The 20,398-nt window shown below is 43.0% G+C and overlaps 1 protein-coding gene across 5 annotated transcripts in view; it reads right to left on the reverse strand.

Moving 5' to 3' along the window:
• The window catches only part of LOC111866670, a 321,755-nt gene that overhangs the window by 123,283 nt on the left and 178,074 nt on the right, over positions 1–20,398 (reverse strand). For all 5 annotated transcript variants that reach the window (XM_033752372.1, XM_023855848.2, XM_033752371.1 and 2 more), the window contains exons 7-8: positions 11,533–12,004; positions 6,671–8,575 (exon numbers count right to left, since the gene is read on the reverse strand). In XM_033752372.1, the coding sequence (XP_033608263.1) occupies positions 6,671–8,575; positions 11,533–12,004 (2,377 nt within the window). The remainder of the gene's footprint in view (positions 1–6,670; positions 8,576–11,532; positions 12,005–20,398) is intronic.

The raw sequence follows: 20,398 nt of genomic DNA on the forward strand, positions 1-20,398 counted from the left end.
ATGACATGTTCCTCCGAAACGTCGGTTGACTTTCAACGGACTACACGGCGTCATATCCCGGACGACAGAACTCTTCACGTTAAGTTCCGTTATCAACGTGAAATCCTACAAGTTTAGTTTTTTCGTTTACATATGATACACCATCAACGCCAACTTTCATTTGTCTTTCTCTGAAATGAAGATTCTTATCTATCAAATACCGCCACGGAATAAGAAGCTACACTGTAATTTGGAACGTGGTCTTCCCTATTACCATTACCGGGGGAGTGGCTTTCAACCTGCAACAGAAGCAACTCAACTTTTGGGGCCAATCGTGACGTCACTACAGTCGATGCGTCACAGGGCAACATCGCATAGAAGTTCACTATGATTCACCAAAATACACGGGACATTGAACCACGCTTACAGCGAGCAACACGGGCAGGAACCACTACAACGTACCTTACCGCATTTTATAATGACACGCTGAGTAGTCTGGAAGAGGTTTACAGACGTTTCGAAGGAACGTAAGGCTACAACCTCAGTCTTCACCAGCTACTTTCTGTTCAACTACTGCATGTGATCAACTTATTCTTCGGAACTAGAGGCGCTGCGTCACCCGAAACGTCGGTAAACTACCAGGCGACACACAATCTTCGTAACCCGTCACTATGAAAACCTCAAAGCCTGGATACGGTGGGAGTTCTCAAACCAACGGCTTCAAGAGCTCAAATTTGAAGAAAAAAAAAACACGCAACAACTGGGACTCGGTTTGAATGTTTCAAATTGAAGAAATGCTTTGTAATGTCTCCGATGATTCATGAGACATACATACGACCTAATCTACTGATAAAACTATATTTCGTTGAAGTATAAATACCAACAGACATATATAAAAAAGATTATTATATTTGAAGTCACGAAGCATACAAGGCCAACTGGTACACCGTGAACCATAAGCACGCAGAACATTTCTTGTTTAACAAAACATAACCTCATAATAACAATTTTATTACATAACAATAACATTAACAATAATTTGGTAAGTTAAGCCGAAAACGATATAAAAATAAAACATGCCAAACTATTAAAAAACGGTAACGCTATTCCTGTCACAGACCGTGGAGGCCTATAAAGTTATGAGACGTCAAGACTCCAACAACTTCTAGTCAATTGGCCAACAGATGACGATGGGGTTGTCAGCCATACGCGCCGGCCACCATTTATCCCCCAAGAAGATTCCTGGTGCTCTTTTCTGCTAGAGGCTAAGTCGACACCAGGGCCATGATGCGGGTGGGAAAATTAGGTCAACTGAAAAATTCAATGATCTCCTCGGGAATCGAACTCGCGATCTTGCGGCTTGTAGCAGTGCCTAAACCAACCGCGCTAAAACGTGCCCCAGCAAATTATTAGATTATCAAATACACTTGGTTTTACGACCGGCCGCACTTACGACCACACAAAAAAATAAAAAATGATTAAAACGTAAAGTTTTTACAAATACAGTAGAACTTGGTTATAACGTCATCAAAGGGACCTAAAAAGTGTCGTTATAAACGAATGTCGTTGTAAACGAAATGGGCACTTCCACAGTAGCTTTATGTTAGTCACGTAAAAATCTACCAAAAACCGAGTTAAAATGTTGCATTTTTTAGTGAAATACGTAGTTAAGCACAGACTAACGTAACATTAACGTGGAATTGCCCAAATGGGTAATATCAAAGACATATTACAGCGCTTTTCACTGACAATACACACCGCACTAATACTGTATATTAAAGGTAGGCCTACTCACCAAATTACAGTAGATTACATCAATTGTTGTGCCTTACTGTACCTATATACGAGTACAGTAATCAGTTATCTTCATCTGTTTCCTGTTACTTGCCCAATACACACTTTCTAAATTACGTTCAATGTCCATATCAGAGAAATTCAGGAATGAAAATGACGTTACATACGAGGTTGATGCATTTGTGCATGTCGTACTAAGCAAGGTATAAAAACAGTTGCTTTATGAGGAATTAGTTCGTACCATTGAATATTTGACGCAATAGACAAGGTGTCGCAGAAACCGATGTTGCTATAACCAAGTTTTACTGTAAATTGTAAATATGATGAAAAGATTACAAAGGTTAAAAAATACTGTTAATAAATATATGGCCGACATACGACCTGTCAGTCAGAAGGGAAGTCGGTCGTAAGTCGACGATCAAGTGTAATGACATATTACGAGTAGAACATATTAAAATAATCACAGTAAAGGACAAAGGAATCAGGGTGGTACTGCGTCCAAAACTTAAAGAGTAACCCAAGGATTTCCAAACTTCTTTAAGTTCCTGCAGCACATGGGTATCATGTTGCCATCTACAGAATGCCTCGAATGTTTGGTTTCCTTTTGTTGTCACAACGGAAAGTATTTGTAAGAGAAATGCGATGTTGCAATATATCATGGTCTGCGCATGTCAATAAATAAATAAATAAAAAAATAACTGATGATGATGATCGTAATGATCAAAAACAAGAAAACAGAATTTACACACACACACACACACACACACACACAAATACACAACTTAGCAACCTCTATAATTTTTTTTTTTCCTGATGAAACGGTTAATCAATTTCAGTAGCAGAGGAAGTTGGCGAAGCTTCCAGAACATTACTGTTCTCCTAAAGTAAATTTCGTACTCATTAGAGCAAACAATTTACTGAGCAAAGTACCAGCGATACTATAGAATCAATACCGCAAGAAGAACGTTAAAATATTTCGGAATAAGAAGAAGAAGAAGAAGAAAAAAGCTCCATGGGCATCAGCACTGAAATCTGATATATACTATACAGGGTGTTTCACGACTTTAGGGCATAACTGCAGGAGGTGATTTCCTAGATCCTTGTGATAAAAAAAGTTCATATAAACATGTGCCCGATTTTGGACGGTTACGGAGTTATAACCGTTCTTTCATTCCCGTACACGCCCTCGTGTGAACCGCGTCTGTCATCTGGCAGGTCACTATTTTTAGCCAGCTACAGACAGAGCATTCTCGTTATTTCGACACTTGAGAGGTACCTAAGGCGTGGTGGGTTGGTATGTAAGGCCACGGCTAGTGTGGCGGCTACTGGTGTTCAGAACAGTTCTCATCTCGGTGCGTCTCTTACGTTCACAATGCCATTTTCATTTGAGGAGTATGCAGATATGATTTATGTGTACGGGTTTTGTGACAGTAACTCAGTTCTTGCCGTGGCTCAATATCAGCAATGGTTTCCGAATCGTAGGATACCGAACCGGAGAGTGTTTACTGGAGTTTACCATGCATTGCGAGATACCGGTAGACTTCCCGGCGTTCGTATTGCAGCCGTGCGTGATGTTAATGAAGGCGTCAATGAAGAAGCCATTGTTCGCATGGTAGACCGCAGTCCACGTACGAGTACGCGAAGAACTGCCAGCCAGGTCTCCAGACTTAAGCCCACCAGATTATTGTGTGCGGGGATGAAAGAAAGAACTGGTTTATAATGTGAAGGTGGCAATGCGAGATGCTTTGCTCGGTCGCATTCTGGACGCCGCTGACCACATAAGAAACAGCCAGCTGAAGCTGCTACGTGCTACCCGCGCGGCAGCCTGTGCTGCGGCGGGCGGTTGCATTTTCGAAAATCGGCTTTAAGCACCAATCAATTCAAATTAAAGGTAATTTCACGAAGTTAACTTTACAGTCATACTTTAAATGTATCATGTATTATGCTGGTTTATTATTTTGTTCCGTTTATTGTCAGTAATCGTTACCTTCTACTCTGAGTTTAAAACGGTCACAACTCCGTAACCGTCAAAAATCGGACACATGTTTATATGAACTTTTTTGATGAAAAAGACCTAGGAATTCACCTCCTGCAGTTATACCATAAAGTCGTGAAACACCCTGTATAATTTCATGGAGCTGAGCCCTTCTTGAGAAGCCGTCAGTTTTGCAGCTACTCAAGAACTTCCCAGCATTTAGTGGAACCCGAAGGTTCATTAGGACCTTCACAAGAGCCCTCCAGTGGTCCCCATCCTGAGGCAAAAGAAAATGCGAGAGCCTCGACGTCTCACAAACCTATGAACATCCACAGCCTGTTAGAGGGATACCATTTATATATTTATTTATGCGAATACAATTTTTCTCAACACAAAGAAATGTTTCCTTCAGAGCTCTCGATCGAAACGTTCATTTATTTAAATATGCTACTAAATTATTTTACAGGGAATGCCTACAGTTCCTGAATGTTTTGACACCACTCCCTCACAAAGAGAGCTACATGACACCAGCACACGAAGAGGTGCCTGACATTAACAGAAATGCGTTTCACGAGTAGGACTGCGGAATACATCCTTTTGGACTATAAAAGAAAGTAATTACAGATTTAAAAACTAAAATTTATTTATAGAGAAATATAGAAGAGACTGGAGAGAACATGTTGACAGCCCAAGATTTGAAAAAAACTGTAAAATGTCAACCAAAAGGATGGAACGATTTGGCTTTCTAAAATCCACAGTGGTCTCAATAGGCATAACATTTGGAATTATGGAGGAGGAGGCGGCGGCGGCGGCGGCGGGGAGGCGGGGTGGTGATCATGACGATGATGATGATGATGAAGGACGAACATTTTGTGGCATACAGACTCGTTGCTAAGCGGTAACTCTGTAAACAGCAGACATTGCTAGGTAATGCTTGCAATATATATTGGTGAAACAACAGAAATGCGTTTTATATGTGGTCGGTGCCAATTTGTAATAACGAGGAAGCTTGAAGCTTCAGTTAGTTTTTCTATATGAGAATATGTGAAGAGAGGACTTGAGCCCGAGGCAGAGGCATTGCCATTGTTGGAGCCATAACCAGGAAACGTCTAATAACAGACTGAGAACACTACACTGTGTGCTCTAGTGAACTGTGGAAATCGAGATAGTGTTACAGTTATTTGAAGTCTCACCACTCCAGTCTACTCATATGGTCACACATACTACCTGGCCATATTTTGTCAGTTCCCAGTGCCATTAACTCACTGACAGCAACATGACACCCATGTCATGATAAACCTCATTCATAACAATACAAAATTACCAACAGCAATGCACCTCACCTTGTATTATACCTAACAAAATAAGTTACTGATTTCACATCACGGTGACCTTGAAATTTACAGACGTACACAGAAAAACGAATAATTCAAGAAGATTGTTACTGCATTACATGGAGGGATTGAAGTGGGGAGAGGTGAGATCTTGACTGTTCAACATCAATCAATAAACGCCTGTCCATTAAACTCTATCCTTGTTCTATTTCAATACTATGAAACTCACCAATCATTTCTTAAAGAAAGGTCAATATTCTGGCAGGCCATAGTATCGGTCATTCTGGGCAAGAATGTGTGTGTGTTTTCCATATAGTTGGATACTATAAAAAGCTTCATCTCTATAATTCTCACTATATGTCCCAAGAGCGCCATTACCTTCTCCAGTTAAATAAACGAAAACTCAATGGGAGGTGAACACAATTTAGTTCCTAATTACATATTTCTTCAATTCTGTCCAGTATTTATTCTATCCTAGGCACTAACATGTTTCTTAGGGCACTGTTTCCAGCTACTTTTAATTCACACCATTCCTACAGGTTGTAATATTTCACGATCCAAAAGAGTGGATAAGTTTATGCGATTCTAAAAATAGGTACCTAAAATAACCAGGGGAATATGTTACAGGAAATGTAGAAATATGAGAGTTACTGGGGGGTGGAGTCCAACTGGGTCCACTAGGAATGGCGGCCACTGATTGGCCTATTGTAGCCTGCTCTGGGTGATTATGATGGAGAATTTGGTGGAATGAAGATTGGCAGGGGAAATCGAAGTACTTCGAGAAAACCCACCCCAGCACCACTTTGTCCACCACAAATCCCACTTGACTAGACCCGGGATCGAACCCGGGCCGCCACGGTGGGAAGCCAGCGACTAACCACTTGAGCTATGGTGCAGCCAACATGACAGTTAGTAGCTATAACCTCACTGAACTGCCACTACTACTAACATCAGTCAAGAAAACCAGAAGACATGACAAACAAGATGCCATATCTGAACGTGTTTTGTTTTTCCTCCATGGCTATATGAAGATGATGCATTCTCTTAAGGTCAAATTTAGAGTGAAAAACTGTTCCTGTATTTTTCAAAACTACAAAACTATTCCTTACATATTTTAAAGCAGCTGAATAAGCTAAAATGCAGGCCTGTTGTCAGCAGCACTTCCAAGCAATTAAAGTTAGGGTTTAAACCATAGTTTCTGTGAAATAAAAAGTATCACCATCATATTCTAATCCTCCTAATAAACCACAACTATCATTTTTAAACACACTATACTCTGAACACAGAAGAGAAAGGGAAGACGAAAAATGCTGCATGATGTGTCTATTATGGAGAATTAGTACGCTTAGTCATGGCTATATTCCTGAGGCTGACATAACCAAATAACAATGTATTTGAACAAAACTGCATCATAATTATGACTATACAAGAAAAATGAAATTCTCTACCTATATAACAGAATTCTGCACAGCTACAACAAAGCCACTGTTTGCCTCAGCAAGACCTGAAGATGAAAGATGACTTCTTATACTGTGCAAACGATCTTAACCTCACATCTACACATCACATGCCCTTTGCTTAAACTTACCTTGCTGATGCATTGAGCTCATGGAGAGTGATAGGCTGAGTATGAAATCTCTCCCTGTCTCTGGAAGCTCTCTGTGAACCGGGTTTCTTGGGTACCGCACCAGTCTGTCTAGCACTGCCAATCTCCTGTGACAAGAAGTTCTCCATAGTCAGAACTCGCTCAGCCACAGATACTGGGCGTGGCTGGCCATGTATTATCTCCATCACAACTGGTGACCGTCTCTGATGAAGGGATTCTGAATCCACTTCTGCTGGAACTTCAAATGATCGCCTTTTACTTAAGATGGCACTCAGTTCATTGTCAATGGATGAAGGAGGATTTGTTTTAGGTACAGACGACTGTTTCAGCCTCCTCCTATGGATTACTCCTTCCCTACTAGGACTACCATTTCTGGATTCGCTGCTTCCTATCCCAGACCCCACAGAATCACGCTTTTCAACTCTAACTACATGCTGTTCCGAATCATCAGAGAATGACAATCTATGTCGGGGAGATACAGACCTCTCCCGTGATGATCTATCACTGCCAGGTTGCTTCAGAATGGGTCTCACTACTTCACAGTCAGAACCAGATGCTGAGTCAGAGCCTCCAGCACTGCGACTCCTCAGGATGAGACACCTCACAGGAGAATCCATTGATGAAGCTTCCCGACCCGTCTGCTCTTCTTGCAACGATTTTCTTGAGGACTTCAGTATTGGTTTCATAGGTCTTTCCTCGAGATCATCAACTTCAATACTAGTTTTTTTTTTCAGTATTGGCTTCGGTGCTTCAGTTGAAGACGAATCAGCTGTGGTATTATCTTCAGAGCTGCTTTTCTTCTTTAGTATAGGACGAACGTGTTCCGTAGAACCGTCGAGCTGTAACATATCAGGTATTGGGTCCATTCCTGCTGCTACATTCATGATAACAGAAGCAGCTATAGAGACATGGGGTGATGTGCTGCTACTACTGCTGTTGCTGCTTGTAGCAGATTTTCGTTTTAGAATTCCCTGAGGTTCAGGCGAGCAGGATGTTCGCTCCTCAACCTCATCATCAGGACTTGCTCTTCTTTTCAAAATTGACTGTGGATGGGGGTCGGGTGACTGGGTTCTGCGAACTAACTCCTGCATAGATGACCTACGTTGATTCTTTAGGATAGGACGAAATTCTGACAAAGAGTCAGGATCCAATCCTGCCACATCTGGGGAACAACTTCTTCTCCGCAGCACTTCCGACTCATCAAGACTGCTTCTCTTCTTTAAGATACCCTGTCGTTTACCATTACTTCCTGTCTGCTCAAGAACAGATGGCGAGAATGTTACTGGAGGAGGATATGCCGAGCTCCCTCCACTGACAGATCCAGCTTCATCCTGCGATGTCTTACGTTTTAGAATCGAAACTGGCATCTGCTGTGGAGCACTTGATGAAACTGGCAGTGGGTACGGCTCATCAATGGATTTCTTTTTTAATATTGATGATGGCTGCTTGCTTGGAGAACCAACCCATGGTCTAGCACAAATTTCACCAGAACCATTATCCAGTGGAGACAAATCTGAGGAATCTACATTAACTGGAGAGTGCAGGCTGTCTAACAGATTGAAACTATCGACCCCAGTACTTGGGCTGTGTGTCTTTTTCACTGTCAAATCCGTACTATGGTAAATATCACTCTTGTTGACAGTCTTATGAATGGATAAACATTCTACAAGGCCACTTTCATGCTGAGAAGTTTCTATAGATGTTTGGACTGAGCTGGTGCCTGTACTGTCCATACCATCACAAGCTTTCGAAGAAGCTGGGGAACTGAAAGTCAGTTTGTCAAGACGCGCCACTGTCTCTCTTGTGAGGGCCATCAATCTATCTACTTTCTGAGACACTTTGTCCGATCTTGCCTCTGGCAGAACACCACTGCTACCACTGTATACACTGAAACAAAATGAAACAACACATTAACATCAAACGGTACAGCTTTCAAAGTAACAAGAAGGCATTACTAATATCCTTCCAGAGGCCGTGCCATAGCTCAAGCGGTTAGTCGCTGGCTTCCCACCAAGGCAGCCCGGGTTCGATCCTGGGTCTGGTCAAGTTGGATTTGTGGTGGACAAAGTGGCACTGAGGCAGGTTTTCTCCGAGTACTTCGGTTTCCCCTGCCAATCTTCATTCCACCAATTGCTCCACAATCACTGTCACCTATCATCTGGGGCTGGTACAATAGGCCAGAAGTGGCCACAGTACAAGGGACTTACTTCCACCCCACTAGCATTAAAAAATATCCTTCTAAAAAGTGTTTCTAAAACGTTTATATAGTTTCAAATGCATAATGTTTAATAACAACACAAATGTTTTGAAAAAACACAGAATTACGGCAGTACAGGCGACAGCAGAACTGAATGCTCATACTGAAGACCGTTTCCAGAAAAACTGTGGGACACGCATTTCACAAATCCAACATCAAAGGTAGGACTGCAACTGCTAAACCTCTGACTACTGAAAGTAATGCTCACATGCACAAATGATGGTGTCATGACCATAAAACATGGACATCACACAGCTGGAAATGCACATGTGATATGGTCAGATGATCATCCTTCACACTGTTTCCTACATCAGGAAGAGTTTATGTTTTGAGAACACACAAGGAAGCCTACAATCAGGGATGAATGGTTCCAGCAGTAAAACATGGGGGAGGTTCTGTAATGGTATGGCCAGCAATATCGTGGTACAGTGTATTCTGTTGGCCTCATTACTACAAGGGAGTATGTGGACAGTTTGGGTAATCGGGTGCATCCCATGATCCAGACGTTATTTACGAGCAACGATGCAGTCTTCCAAAACGACAATGCCCCCATTCACATGGCTGGAACTGTTCAGTCATGATTTGAAGAGCATGAAGGTTAGGCCACCACATTTGAACATCACTGAACCACTCTGGTCAGTTTTGGTGACTAGAATGAAGAAGATTCTTACCTCCAACATCTTTAAAGCAACTTGAAGATGTTCTTCAATAGGAATTGTATAAAATTCCGATAAAGACTGTTCTAAACTTGTAGGAGCCCATTCCAAGGAGGACTGCAGCTGTGCTGTACTGTAATGTTTCCATAATTTTGTCCAACCCCTGTATGTGTGTCAGCAAGTGAACATCCTCATGACAATAATGGAGACATCAATGCTGGAGATGATAACTGACTCAGGATTGTTACGTCCATGTCCTCCAAGAAAAATTTCTTCTGTTTCTCCAATGAATGGGTGCCTGCTTCAGAGAAAACTTTTTTGGACAGAATGGGGTCCTGCCATGCACTGCGAACACAATGCTGAATGTGCTAAAAGATGATTCCAATGACAGACTGCTGTCTACTTGTTTTCCTGAACGGTTCAGACATACTTAAGAGTCCTTGCCACCAGACTCTCCAGATGTCAACCAATCTGGTTTGTTGTTATGGGGCTTTCTGAAAGATACACTTTACAAAAACTGTCCATACACAATCAAGGAACTGAAACAAGAAATCAAAGCAGCAGTGAACGGTGGTAGAGAATGAACTCTAGCTGCAGCTGTTCAAAATTTCCGACGGCAGATACAAATGGTCACAGACACCGAAGATGGGTGTAAAAGTTGTCCCTGTGCTTAACTACTTAAGCACCACACCATGAAGGCATATGGGAGAGTGGGTGTATATATATCCACATTTTCTTCACCTCAGCACTAGCTGGAGGTCAGTGGTCAGCTTCAGAACCCAGCCTCTTTAACCCCGGGGAAAAAGACCCTGGTATCCATTGGACAGGAGGTTGGGTGGATCCCAGAGCCGATCTGGACGAGGTGGAGAAGAGAAAATGCCTGACCCTCAAACTCCGACCTCTTGATCGTCCAGCATGTAGCTAGCTATACCGACTACGCTATCTCATACCGAACGGTGTGTGTACATATTGAAAAATATGTTTATATCACTGTGAATATCCCAAAACTACTGTGCTCGCAGAAATGAAATACAGCGATTTTTGCCATGTACTAAGACAATCATATACAAATAAAATTTGAGCGTCTGTTTAAAAAGACCATATTCTTACATTATATCACAGCATCCTGTTGCACGTCATGTATTTATTTCTTGTTACTTATTAGCTGACTCACACGCAACTTGCTTTTTAAAACATTTAAACATTTTAAACATTAAAATATCTTTTACATCACTGGTGTATGCACACTACATGTTTCGACCACTACTGACCATCTTCAGGTGCCTCTAAATTTGCTGATAAAACTGCTGTGCCTCCGTCTGTATGGTAGTTCAATTCGTCTATACGCCCTCGTGTCACATCAAGATGGTAAGGTAAAGTTATCAGTACAACAGGCTGTGGAGCCCATAGGGTTGAGACATCGAGACTCCCACATTTTCTAGATGACAGTGAGATTCTCAGCCTTGCGCGCCGGTCGTCCCATTTCTGTTACAAGGCTACGTCAATGCCAGGGCCACAGTGCGGCTGGAAGGATTAGGTCAATTGCAAACTCCAATGGGAATCGAAACCGCGACCTTCTCGCTTGTAGCATGGTGTCTCAACCAAATTAGTTCCTCTTATTGTGTCGTGTGTAACTCTTACAAATGTTCATACCCCCCAAAAATCAAACTTACAGACGGAAGCACAACAATTTCGTTACCAATTATCGGAGACACTTGAAGATGACCAATGCTGCATCGAAACATATTGTTTTGCATAACACCAGTGATGTAAAAGAGATTTTAAAAAAGCAAGTTTCAGATGAAGAACATTGAAATTAAATTATAACAAAAGAATGAAATAAATTCAAATTCAATCTTCATTCTGGGGAGACTAACATGGCAGAAACAATAAGTCTTCTCTATTTCTTCAGGAATAAAATGTTTCCATACCTCAGGGAAGCGTTCGATTTCAGCTTTGATGGTGGTGGCGTCTCCTCCCTCCCCGCGGCCTTGCTTCTTGAGGGGAAAGCAACAGGTAGCGGGGGACTCTTCCTCATCTCAAGCCTCATGGATTCCTTGCTAGACGGCGTTCCAGGACTGGTACCTCTCCTAGCCTGCAGGAAATGTGTGCCAGAGACGGCAGTGAGCCGAAGGATAGCTCGGCTTGGGGGAGACTGTTTCCGCTCATCGCCCGAGATGTTGGGGGCACCACTGCCACTTGGACGAAGAAACTGGCTGTTACAGTCCGGCGCCACTTTCGCTGAAATCTTGATAGGGGAAGGCTGACGAGGCTTGGTGGAGTGTACAGGCTCTAATGCTGCTTTCTGGTTCAACCCTGAATCCAAACTGTGCAAGGATACGCCGCTGCCATCGTACGGTGAATCCACACGTCGTCGCCGTCGACGAACGACGCTACGGTCTTCTGAAACGAAGAGAAAAATAAACTGTGGACAAGAGTACTTATCCAGAAGGTAACAATCACTCAGGTACTCAGAAAAATAAGTTGTTTTGATATGACATGGACTGCATACAAAACGACGCCTCCAGCAATTTTCCGCTGTCTTCGGAACATCTTTACCGAGTTACCTAACAACGGGAATACACACACGTTCCTCCGAAACGTCGGTTCACTCAAGATCTACAAGGCGCCACTTCCCAGACGACATTCTTCATAATCACCGCCGTGAAAACCCTCAAATCTTACCCAAAATAAATTTATTTGGCTGATTTTTGTACGTCACTTTAAGATGGCTGTTTACGGCCGAAACACACAGTGTACATCTCGAAACAAAAAAGAGCAGCGTATTTTTAAGTTTGTGTGATGGTTAATCTTACGATTAAAATAGCATTATCAAGCATAGGCATTACCAGGATGTCTTGTGGGGGGGGGGGCAATTTTCCAAGCCTAGACAGTCACAAAATTAACCCACAAACTTACAATTACACCGTTTAAGGCTACACTTACTGATCGCCCTGGAGTATTCAAGATACAAGAATTTAAAATAATTTATTTATATATTATATATATTTCCTTAGTAGCCTACTTTCCTAAACTATACTTATGCGATCTCCATGCTGCCTGTGTAAAACCCCCTTATCAACTTTTGAATTGCTGAACCGATCTTTATGAAATTTGGTATGTATGTCATAGCACCCGAGCAAATCTCAACGGCGTACTTCATAAAACCCTCCCATCAGTCTCTGTATGTCTGTATGTGTATCCCCGTACTGTTGTTAGGAACCGGCTCAGTAAAAATCCTATCGTTCCCTTGCGGCGGCTCGTTAAAAACATCACCGCAGCAACAAATACAAACGCAACAGAAAACATAAACATCAGAATACAGAAAACTATAATTCTGCCTGTGATTCTGTGTGGGTGTGAAAATTGGTGTCTGACATTAAGGGAGGAACACAGGCTGAGGGTGTTTGAGAACAAGGTGTTGAGGAGAATATTTGGACCGAAGAGAGATGAAGTGACAGGAGGTTGGAGAAAACATAATGAGGAGCTTCATAACTTGTACTCTTCTCAGAGTATAATTAGAATGATCAAGTCAAAGAGGATGGGATGGGCAGCGCATGTAGCACGAACGGGGGAGAAAAGAAATGAATGCATATAGAATATTGATGGGGAGGCCAGAAGGAAATAGACAACTGGGAAGACCAAGGCGTAGGTGAGTGGACAATATTAGAGTGGATCTTAGAGAGATATAATGGAATAGTATTGATTGGATTGATCTGGCTCAGGATAGAGACCAGTGGAGAACTCTTGTGAACACGGTAATGAACCTTCGGATTCCATAAAATGTTGGAAAGTTTTTGAGAAGCTGCACAGCTGGTGACTTCTCAAGAAGCGCTCAGCTAGATGGAGTTAAGGTAACCAAGGCGAGGTGGCAAATGTTCTACTTGCCCCGCTCTCCCCAGTGAGCGCCCATTTTACCAAGGCCAGTACAACCGTTGGCAGGGACACCTCTCAGTATCTGCGGAACTGACAGATTTGCACATTCTTACTTACTGAGTCACTTGACCGCTGATTTAGTGTAAATAATTTATCTTATCTTAGAGTGTCTAACCGACATTGTGTCACATTATGAAGCGCACGTAATGGAAATTCTGGGAAGTCATCAACGTTTTCCAACACAGTTACATTATCTAACCGTGCTGGCACGTGGACCTTAGGCACAAAAAATCGGAAGCTGCGAGGTACGAAATTACATTGATCATATAGGACATGGCGCCAACAATTCTTGGTTGCCGAAAGAAAGTCTTTACCGGGTTACCTGGCAACGACAGGGGGATACACACATACCCACAGACTCTCTTTTGACAAGACATGGACACCATAGAAAACTACATCACCGACAATCCTTCGTTGCCGTGGGAACGTCTACACAGAGTTGTTACCTAGCAATACTTGGGGGATACAGACACATGCATCCAACACTTATTCTACTGTTGCGTGTATTCGTTTCCATGGGAACGTATTTATCGCGATGTTGCTTAGCAGTGAAAGGTAGGATACAGTTTACCAAGCCGTTGACTAGCAACCATAGGAGAAATACACATAGAGAGACACAGACTGATGGGAGGGATTTATGAAGTATATCGCTGAGATGGGCTCTGGTTCCAGGATATGCATACAAATTGGTTCCGACATTCAAGTTAATGGGATACACAGACGACATGGTTATCGCATAAACCTACTTTAGGAAAAGTAGGTCAAAAATGGAGGTTACCATCACACAAATAAACTCTTTTATTATTGCACTCACAACACGTTTCGGCCCAGATAGGCATCTTCTACACAGGGTTCACCAAAAACGACACACCACCGCCCCGCGTCATAATATAGCCACCTTAGGCACTGCCCCAAAACATAAACATATACATCTTATCATTTCGACCCTATACCTTCTAGAACTTCCCCCAAATGTCTTCTTCTCCCGCCCCCTTGAAAAACACCCCAACCTTTTATGAAAACTTAATATATATACATGGCATTAGGTCGTGTCCGACCCAATTTAACTCTTTTTCAAATTTATACTAGCATTGTCGAGGGCCTCGACAGCTCAGTCGGTATGGCAACTGGTTATGGGCTAGACGGTCGACGGAACAGTGTTTGAGTCCTGGTAAAGGTAAGATTCTTGTCTCCTCCACAACGTCCAGGCCGGTTCTGGGGCCCATCCAGCCTCCTATCCAACGGATATCGGGGACTATTTTCCAGAGGACAGAGCGGCCTTGACGTCAAGGTACCGCTCTCCTCCAGCAAGTGCTGTGGTGAAGAATACGTGGATCTATATATCCAATCCCCCATACGTTTCCACAACGTAATATTTAATTAGTTAAGCACAGGGACAAGTTTACCTTCAGACTAGCATTGTAGTTTTATACAATTCCGTTATCATTTGTACGTCTGTCACGTATAAACCGCTGATTTGGAACATGTTGTTAAGTAGAATAGCAAGCAACATCTCATTGTGTGATGATATGATTTGACACTACTCACATCAGAAGCTCTATTTCGTGCTCCCTTGATACCTCTGCGTGTGGACGCGTGTGCTAAGATGACAATGGTTCTGTATCGGTTAATTTCGCTGAGGATCGCAGTTTCGACTCTGCAACACAGTACTGCGCTCTACCGGCCAGGCGAAGTGACGCGCCAGTGCTTTTATCTTGTATTCGGGACGCGTCAGATTGAGAACTCCGCTGGAACACCTCCCCCCCACCATTCCACGCAAATAACGAGATATTACATTAAATTGGGCCGCATTATATCCAATTCATTATCATCAAATAATTCGATGCCATTAATTTACTGATGCTGCTTAAACAAATCACGAAGTAAATAAAATAACTGTAAAAGGTTGTGAGATTTAAAGTATTTTAGGCGAAACGCCGGTAAATGTCTACCGGAATTGCCGACGTCACATCCATGAAGACAGAAATCTTAAAATATTACTTGCGATCAGTGTTAGATCGGTAAATATAACACAAACTAATTAACTAACGGCCGGTCACGATAGCCGAGCGGTCTAAGACATGTACTGACTTCGTTCGCTTAGAAACCGGGATCGTGGGTTCGAATCCCACTCAGGGCACAGATATTTGGTGTGTGTGTGTGTGTGTGAGCGTGCGTTTTCTGTTTGTGTTGCCCTATGTTTAGGTACGAGCTGCTCACCCGTGCAAGGAGTCCTACCGTCTGTAAAATGATCAAGAAACTGAGAAATCAGCCCCATGCTCAAAAGTGGGAGCGAGAGGTGGACAAAAATTAACTAAATGAAGTTGAGCCCTTCTTCAGAAGCCACCAGTCCCTCAGCTACTCAAGAATTTCTCAACATTTTGTGGAACCCGAAAACGTTCATCACCGTGTTCACAAGAGCATTATTTCTTGACATATCTCTCCACCAACACTGATTCGCTTTTCACATCGCTTTACCGGTCGCTGAAATCCGCAGCACTGTTGTTTCGGCCACTTCCGCACCTCCGTTTCATCATCTGCGACTTCTGAAACGTCATTAAGAGAATTTCTCCACCCAGTTGTGAACTCCATTACGCGAAAACACTTCCCCGCCGTAAAGTGGGCATATTTATTTATGAATATCCTTTGCACTGAGCTCTTTTGCTAGCAAATAAAAAAAAACACAACAGAACGCTGCTATTCGGTAGCACACACCTCAAAGCATGGTCGCCATCTTGGTCGCGGATGTATACATCCACGTTTTTTTTTTAACCTCGGCACTAGTAGCAGATGAGTGGCCAGTTTCATGTCCTGGCCGCTTTACTCCCAAGGAAAGACCCCTGGTACCCATTGGATGGGAGGCTGGGTCGGCCCCACAACTAGTCTGGACGGCGCGGAGAAGAGAAAATTTTTAACCTTACCGGGACTCGAACTCCGACCCCTTGACCATCCAGCTAGTATCAAGTCCCTATACCGACTGCACTATCCCAGCTGTCGTGTCCCGTAAGTACATAAGCGAATCTTAAGACGTAAAGGAACTCTGTGGAGGTTTCTTCCTCGTGGTAGTCTCTGTCTCAGGGTGAGACCACGTGATTAGATTCGGAGGGGTCCTCACTGTTTCCATGCTACACGGTCAAGGAACGCAGACTCATTAGTGAATGCCACGTGAAGTTGCCCTGACTTGTTCTAATTAAAAACAATTACGAAAGTGGAACTAATTGCTCGCCACTTGGTTATCAGGGGCAGTGGTTGTAGGATCGCGCAGGAAGACATGGACCACCATGGAGCTCAGGGCTACTGGCAGTGCGCCAGAGATATTGCGTTTCCTTTACCGGAACTCGAAGCTCCACTATCAAGCGGTGGCTCTAGACATTACTGCTTTCTGGGGTGCAACGTTGTGTGAATCTGGCCACTGAAACAGGTCACTTAAGGCAAATCTGGCCATTGCGACAGACCTAGGGCCACCGTTATCTTACCCCGTTGCTCATTCTATTAAATGCGAGCCCTTTACCTGCCCCATCTCCCTATTATTACAAGGTCACATACTTCCTCACCGCTCTTCTCCCTGTACCAATACTATTCAGTTGATTCTCCTATGCTAAAGATGCAAGCAGCACTATTTCCGAAATGTCTGCAAACTTCCACCACACTGCATCACATCCCAGAAGACACATTTATAATTCACTGCCGTCTTCACACGACCCAGCCACTGTTCTCTAGCCTCAGCCAGCTGAATCCAATCCATATCTTCACAAACGGTGTCCTATGATCTGTTTTAATAATACACTCCCACCTATGAGTAGTTTGAGACGTCTCATATTCTCATTAGGTATTCCAAATAGAGTTTTGCATAATTACTGACTTCCTGGGTATTATTCATCGGCATATTTTTATTTAAAACGACGTTTCGGAGACTGGAGATACGGACTAGCTCCATCTATGGGGCCCAACAGAGTAAGGTCTACCTGAAGACGGAGACAGAATCCTGTCTCCGAAACGTTGTGTTCTGAAAAATAAATGGGACGGTTTTTAGATACAGAGAAGACGATGGATAGTGTCCAAACACATAATACTCGTGCCAATGTACCAGCGTCACAAACACTTAGAGCTTAGTCTCTGTATTACCACCAATGCTTTGAACTGAGTTGAAATTTTCCCTGCGTTTAATTAATAAAGCACCCACTTTCAAGAAATATATCTGATTTTCCACCGCGTGATATTAAGTCCGTCAAATCGAGGGCCATTAACATATGCAACTGGTGACTTCCACACGCACCTGTTGCAGAATCGACAGAGTCGCCAATTTAAATCATCGATTCGCCCTTACTGTATTACGAACTTCGTCGCAGGACATTACCATAGTAACCGCCGTCCCGGCCTGACCTACCACAACTTCCCTTCACGGCTGGGTCATGTCACAGTTCACTGAGCTCAGCGTGACCCACATAGACACACCGACCAGTACTTCATGCGCACGGCCGCGTATTTAAGCAAAGAGCACCGAACACCTCAAAGAAGTTGAAGAGTTCTATCTTCCGGTACACTTAGTACAGTATGGGGCACGGCAGTCGGAATTCCCAAATCCGGAAGCACCCGATATCTGAAAAGCTCCTCCTAGCTCATGTTCATGAAAACAACTTCGCAAGTCAAGGTTAAAAAGATTAAAGAATGTTCTGTTAACAAACTTGATAAGTAGTTCTTTAACTTCAAGCATTTTGTTTACGTAAATCGAACGTTAACAAAATGTTGATAACGGCTTACTTTGCGTGCGTCATACTTTTTTGGTTAAAGACCCAAAACCGGGAAAGCACTTTGTCCCAGTTTTCTGAATAATGGGTCCCATACTTCTCTTTCGAATCCTGGTTTTCCTCCAAGAATCGAAAATTGGGGGGGGGGTAGATGTGGTATCCTTTCCTCTCCGGCGCCCCTGTCTGCAACTCCATCTGGAATCTACCCAGATACTATGTTTTTTCTTTTTTCTTGACACTACAGCCCCAGTGGGCCCAGGCCTACCTCCATGAACTTCTCCGTTCACTTCGGTTTTTCTAAATTTTACACATTCGGTAGGACTCCTTGGGAGGGTGATCAGCTCGTCGCAAGGCCTCTACCTGCACATAAACACAGAAAAACGCACACACACAAAGTAAACATCAATGCCCTGAGTGAGATTCGAACCAACGATCCCGGTTTCCAAGCGAGCGAAGACAGTACATGCCTTAGACCGCTCGGCTACCGTGACCGGCCCAGACACTATGTACTGACACCAAGAAGAGAACTGAAATCTGAAATGTAGATTCCTAGAATCACATTGTCAAGCGGACAGAGGCTACAATACTTGGAGGCATAAGCAACAGGTTAGCTCAGTCTGATTCATATTCCGGACGTTTAGGTCACCGGAAAGGTCGTTGCACTTTGTGGTTTCCTTACACCTTCAATATGAATTCAAGAAGCCAGGCCCGTCTCTTTTCTTTCGACATTTAATAACCACTCCAGTTGATACAGCTTTATTCTACCTAGTACTACTGAGGTACCAACAGATTAAACTCCATCTGAAACGCATGTGCCAACTGGAAACACCTCACAAAATCAGAAATTCTCCTAAAACAAGATAAAGCTATCCCTGTAACAGGCCGTACAGGCCCTTAGGGCAGTGATACGTTGAGCTCTCACATTTCTAAACAATCGGCTCTCAGATTTACCTTTAGCCACAGGAAGATTTGTGATATTCACTTCTGTTAGAGGCTGTGTCGACCCCAGGGCCATAGTGCAGCCGGAAGGATTAGGTCAACTGAAAAAACCTAGTGACCTCATCGGGAATCGAACCCGCAAACTTCCGGCCTGTATCATAGTGTCTCAACCAACTACGCTACGCGTGGGCCCCCTACGGGAAACCTGTACACTGCTGTATTTCATTTATGGTTCATTTAACAAGGCTGTCAGTAACTCCGACTAAAAAGCGTCGAATGGTAGGATAATTATCGAATAATGAATTGCAAAGGATGCAGAAGGGAGCGTTCATGGCCCGAGCGGGGTACTACTATAACATCTGCCTGAAGAGAATGAGAAAAACCACGAAAATCCTCAGTCATGAGATTCGAAGTAGGCTCCTCACTGCTACAAGACAGCAGGATTACCGGTTGAGCCAACTTTCTCGGTGAAAACCGGATTAGATGTATCGAGCAGCGGAGCGGCTAAGAATGAGGTTATGTCCAACTAACGTGTAATTTACTGAAGGTTATTACTCAGAGGTTCCGTCGGTACAACCAGTCTCTTAATGAAAAATAATCATAACTATCAACAGGTTTCGGCCCGCTTATCTCCATGTTCAAGGGTGTCCGAATACAAAAGAAAGTTCACAACAGTTTCGCATAAAATATGCTTAACATGCGTGCCTAATGCATTACTGACATTTGAAATCGGAAAAAGGCAAGATTGCGACTATGAATGAAAGCAAATCTGTCCATACCTTATGTACGCAGTTCTTGGTAGTATCTGTTTAATCTTTAAAGTGGCACTGTGATGACTTATCAATTGAAAGACTTGTTGCACTATTTCGTACCCCCACAAAAATGACGAACTTCAATGCCCCACTTTGAGTTTTATATTCCGGTTATTACTATTATTAGCCTTGTTCAACGTCTGCTCCTCATGCAAAAACTGTCCCTCTGTTAGATGTGCCTCAGCTGCTAATGTTTGCAGGGACGTTGACGTATTCGGAGCCAGGAACGTTCTTCTCAGTTGTCTTTTATAATGTGATATAATTGTTATTATTATTATCTACACAAACATAAACTAGAATTGAATTATTATTATTATTATTATTTCTAAATATCTATACTTTACATTTCTCAATTGTCAATG

The sequence above is a fragment of the Cryptotermes secundus genome, unplaced genomic scaffold (assembly GCF_002891405.2).
Source record: "Cryptotermes secundus unplaced genomic scaffold, Csec_1.0 scaffold54, whole genome shotgun sequence".
Classification (NCBI taxonomy): domain Eukaryota; kingdom Metazoa; phylum Arthropoda; class Insecta; order Blattodea; family Kalotermitidae; genus Cryptotermes; species Cryptotermes secundus.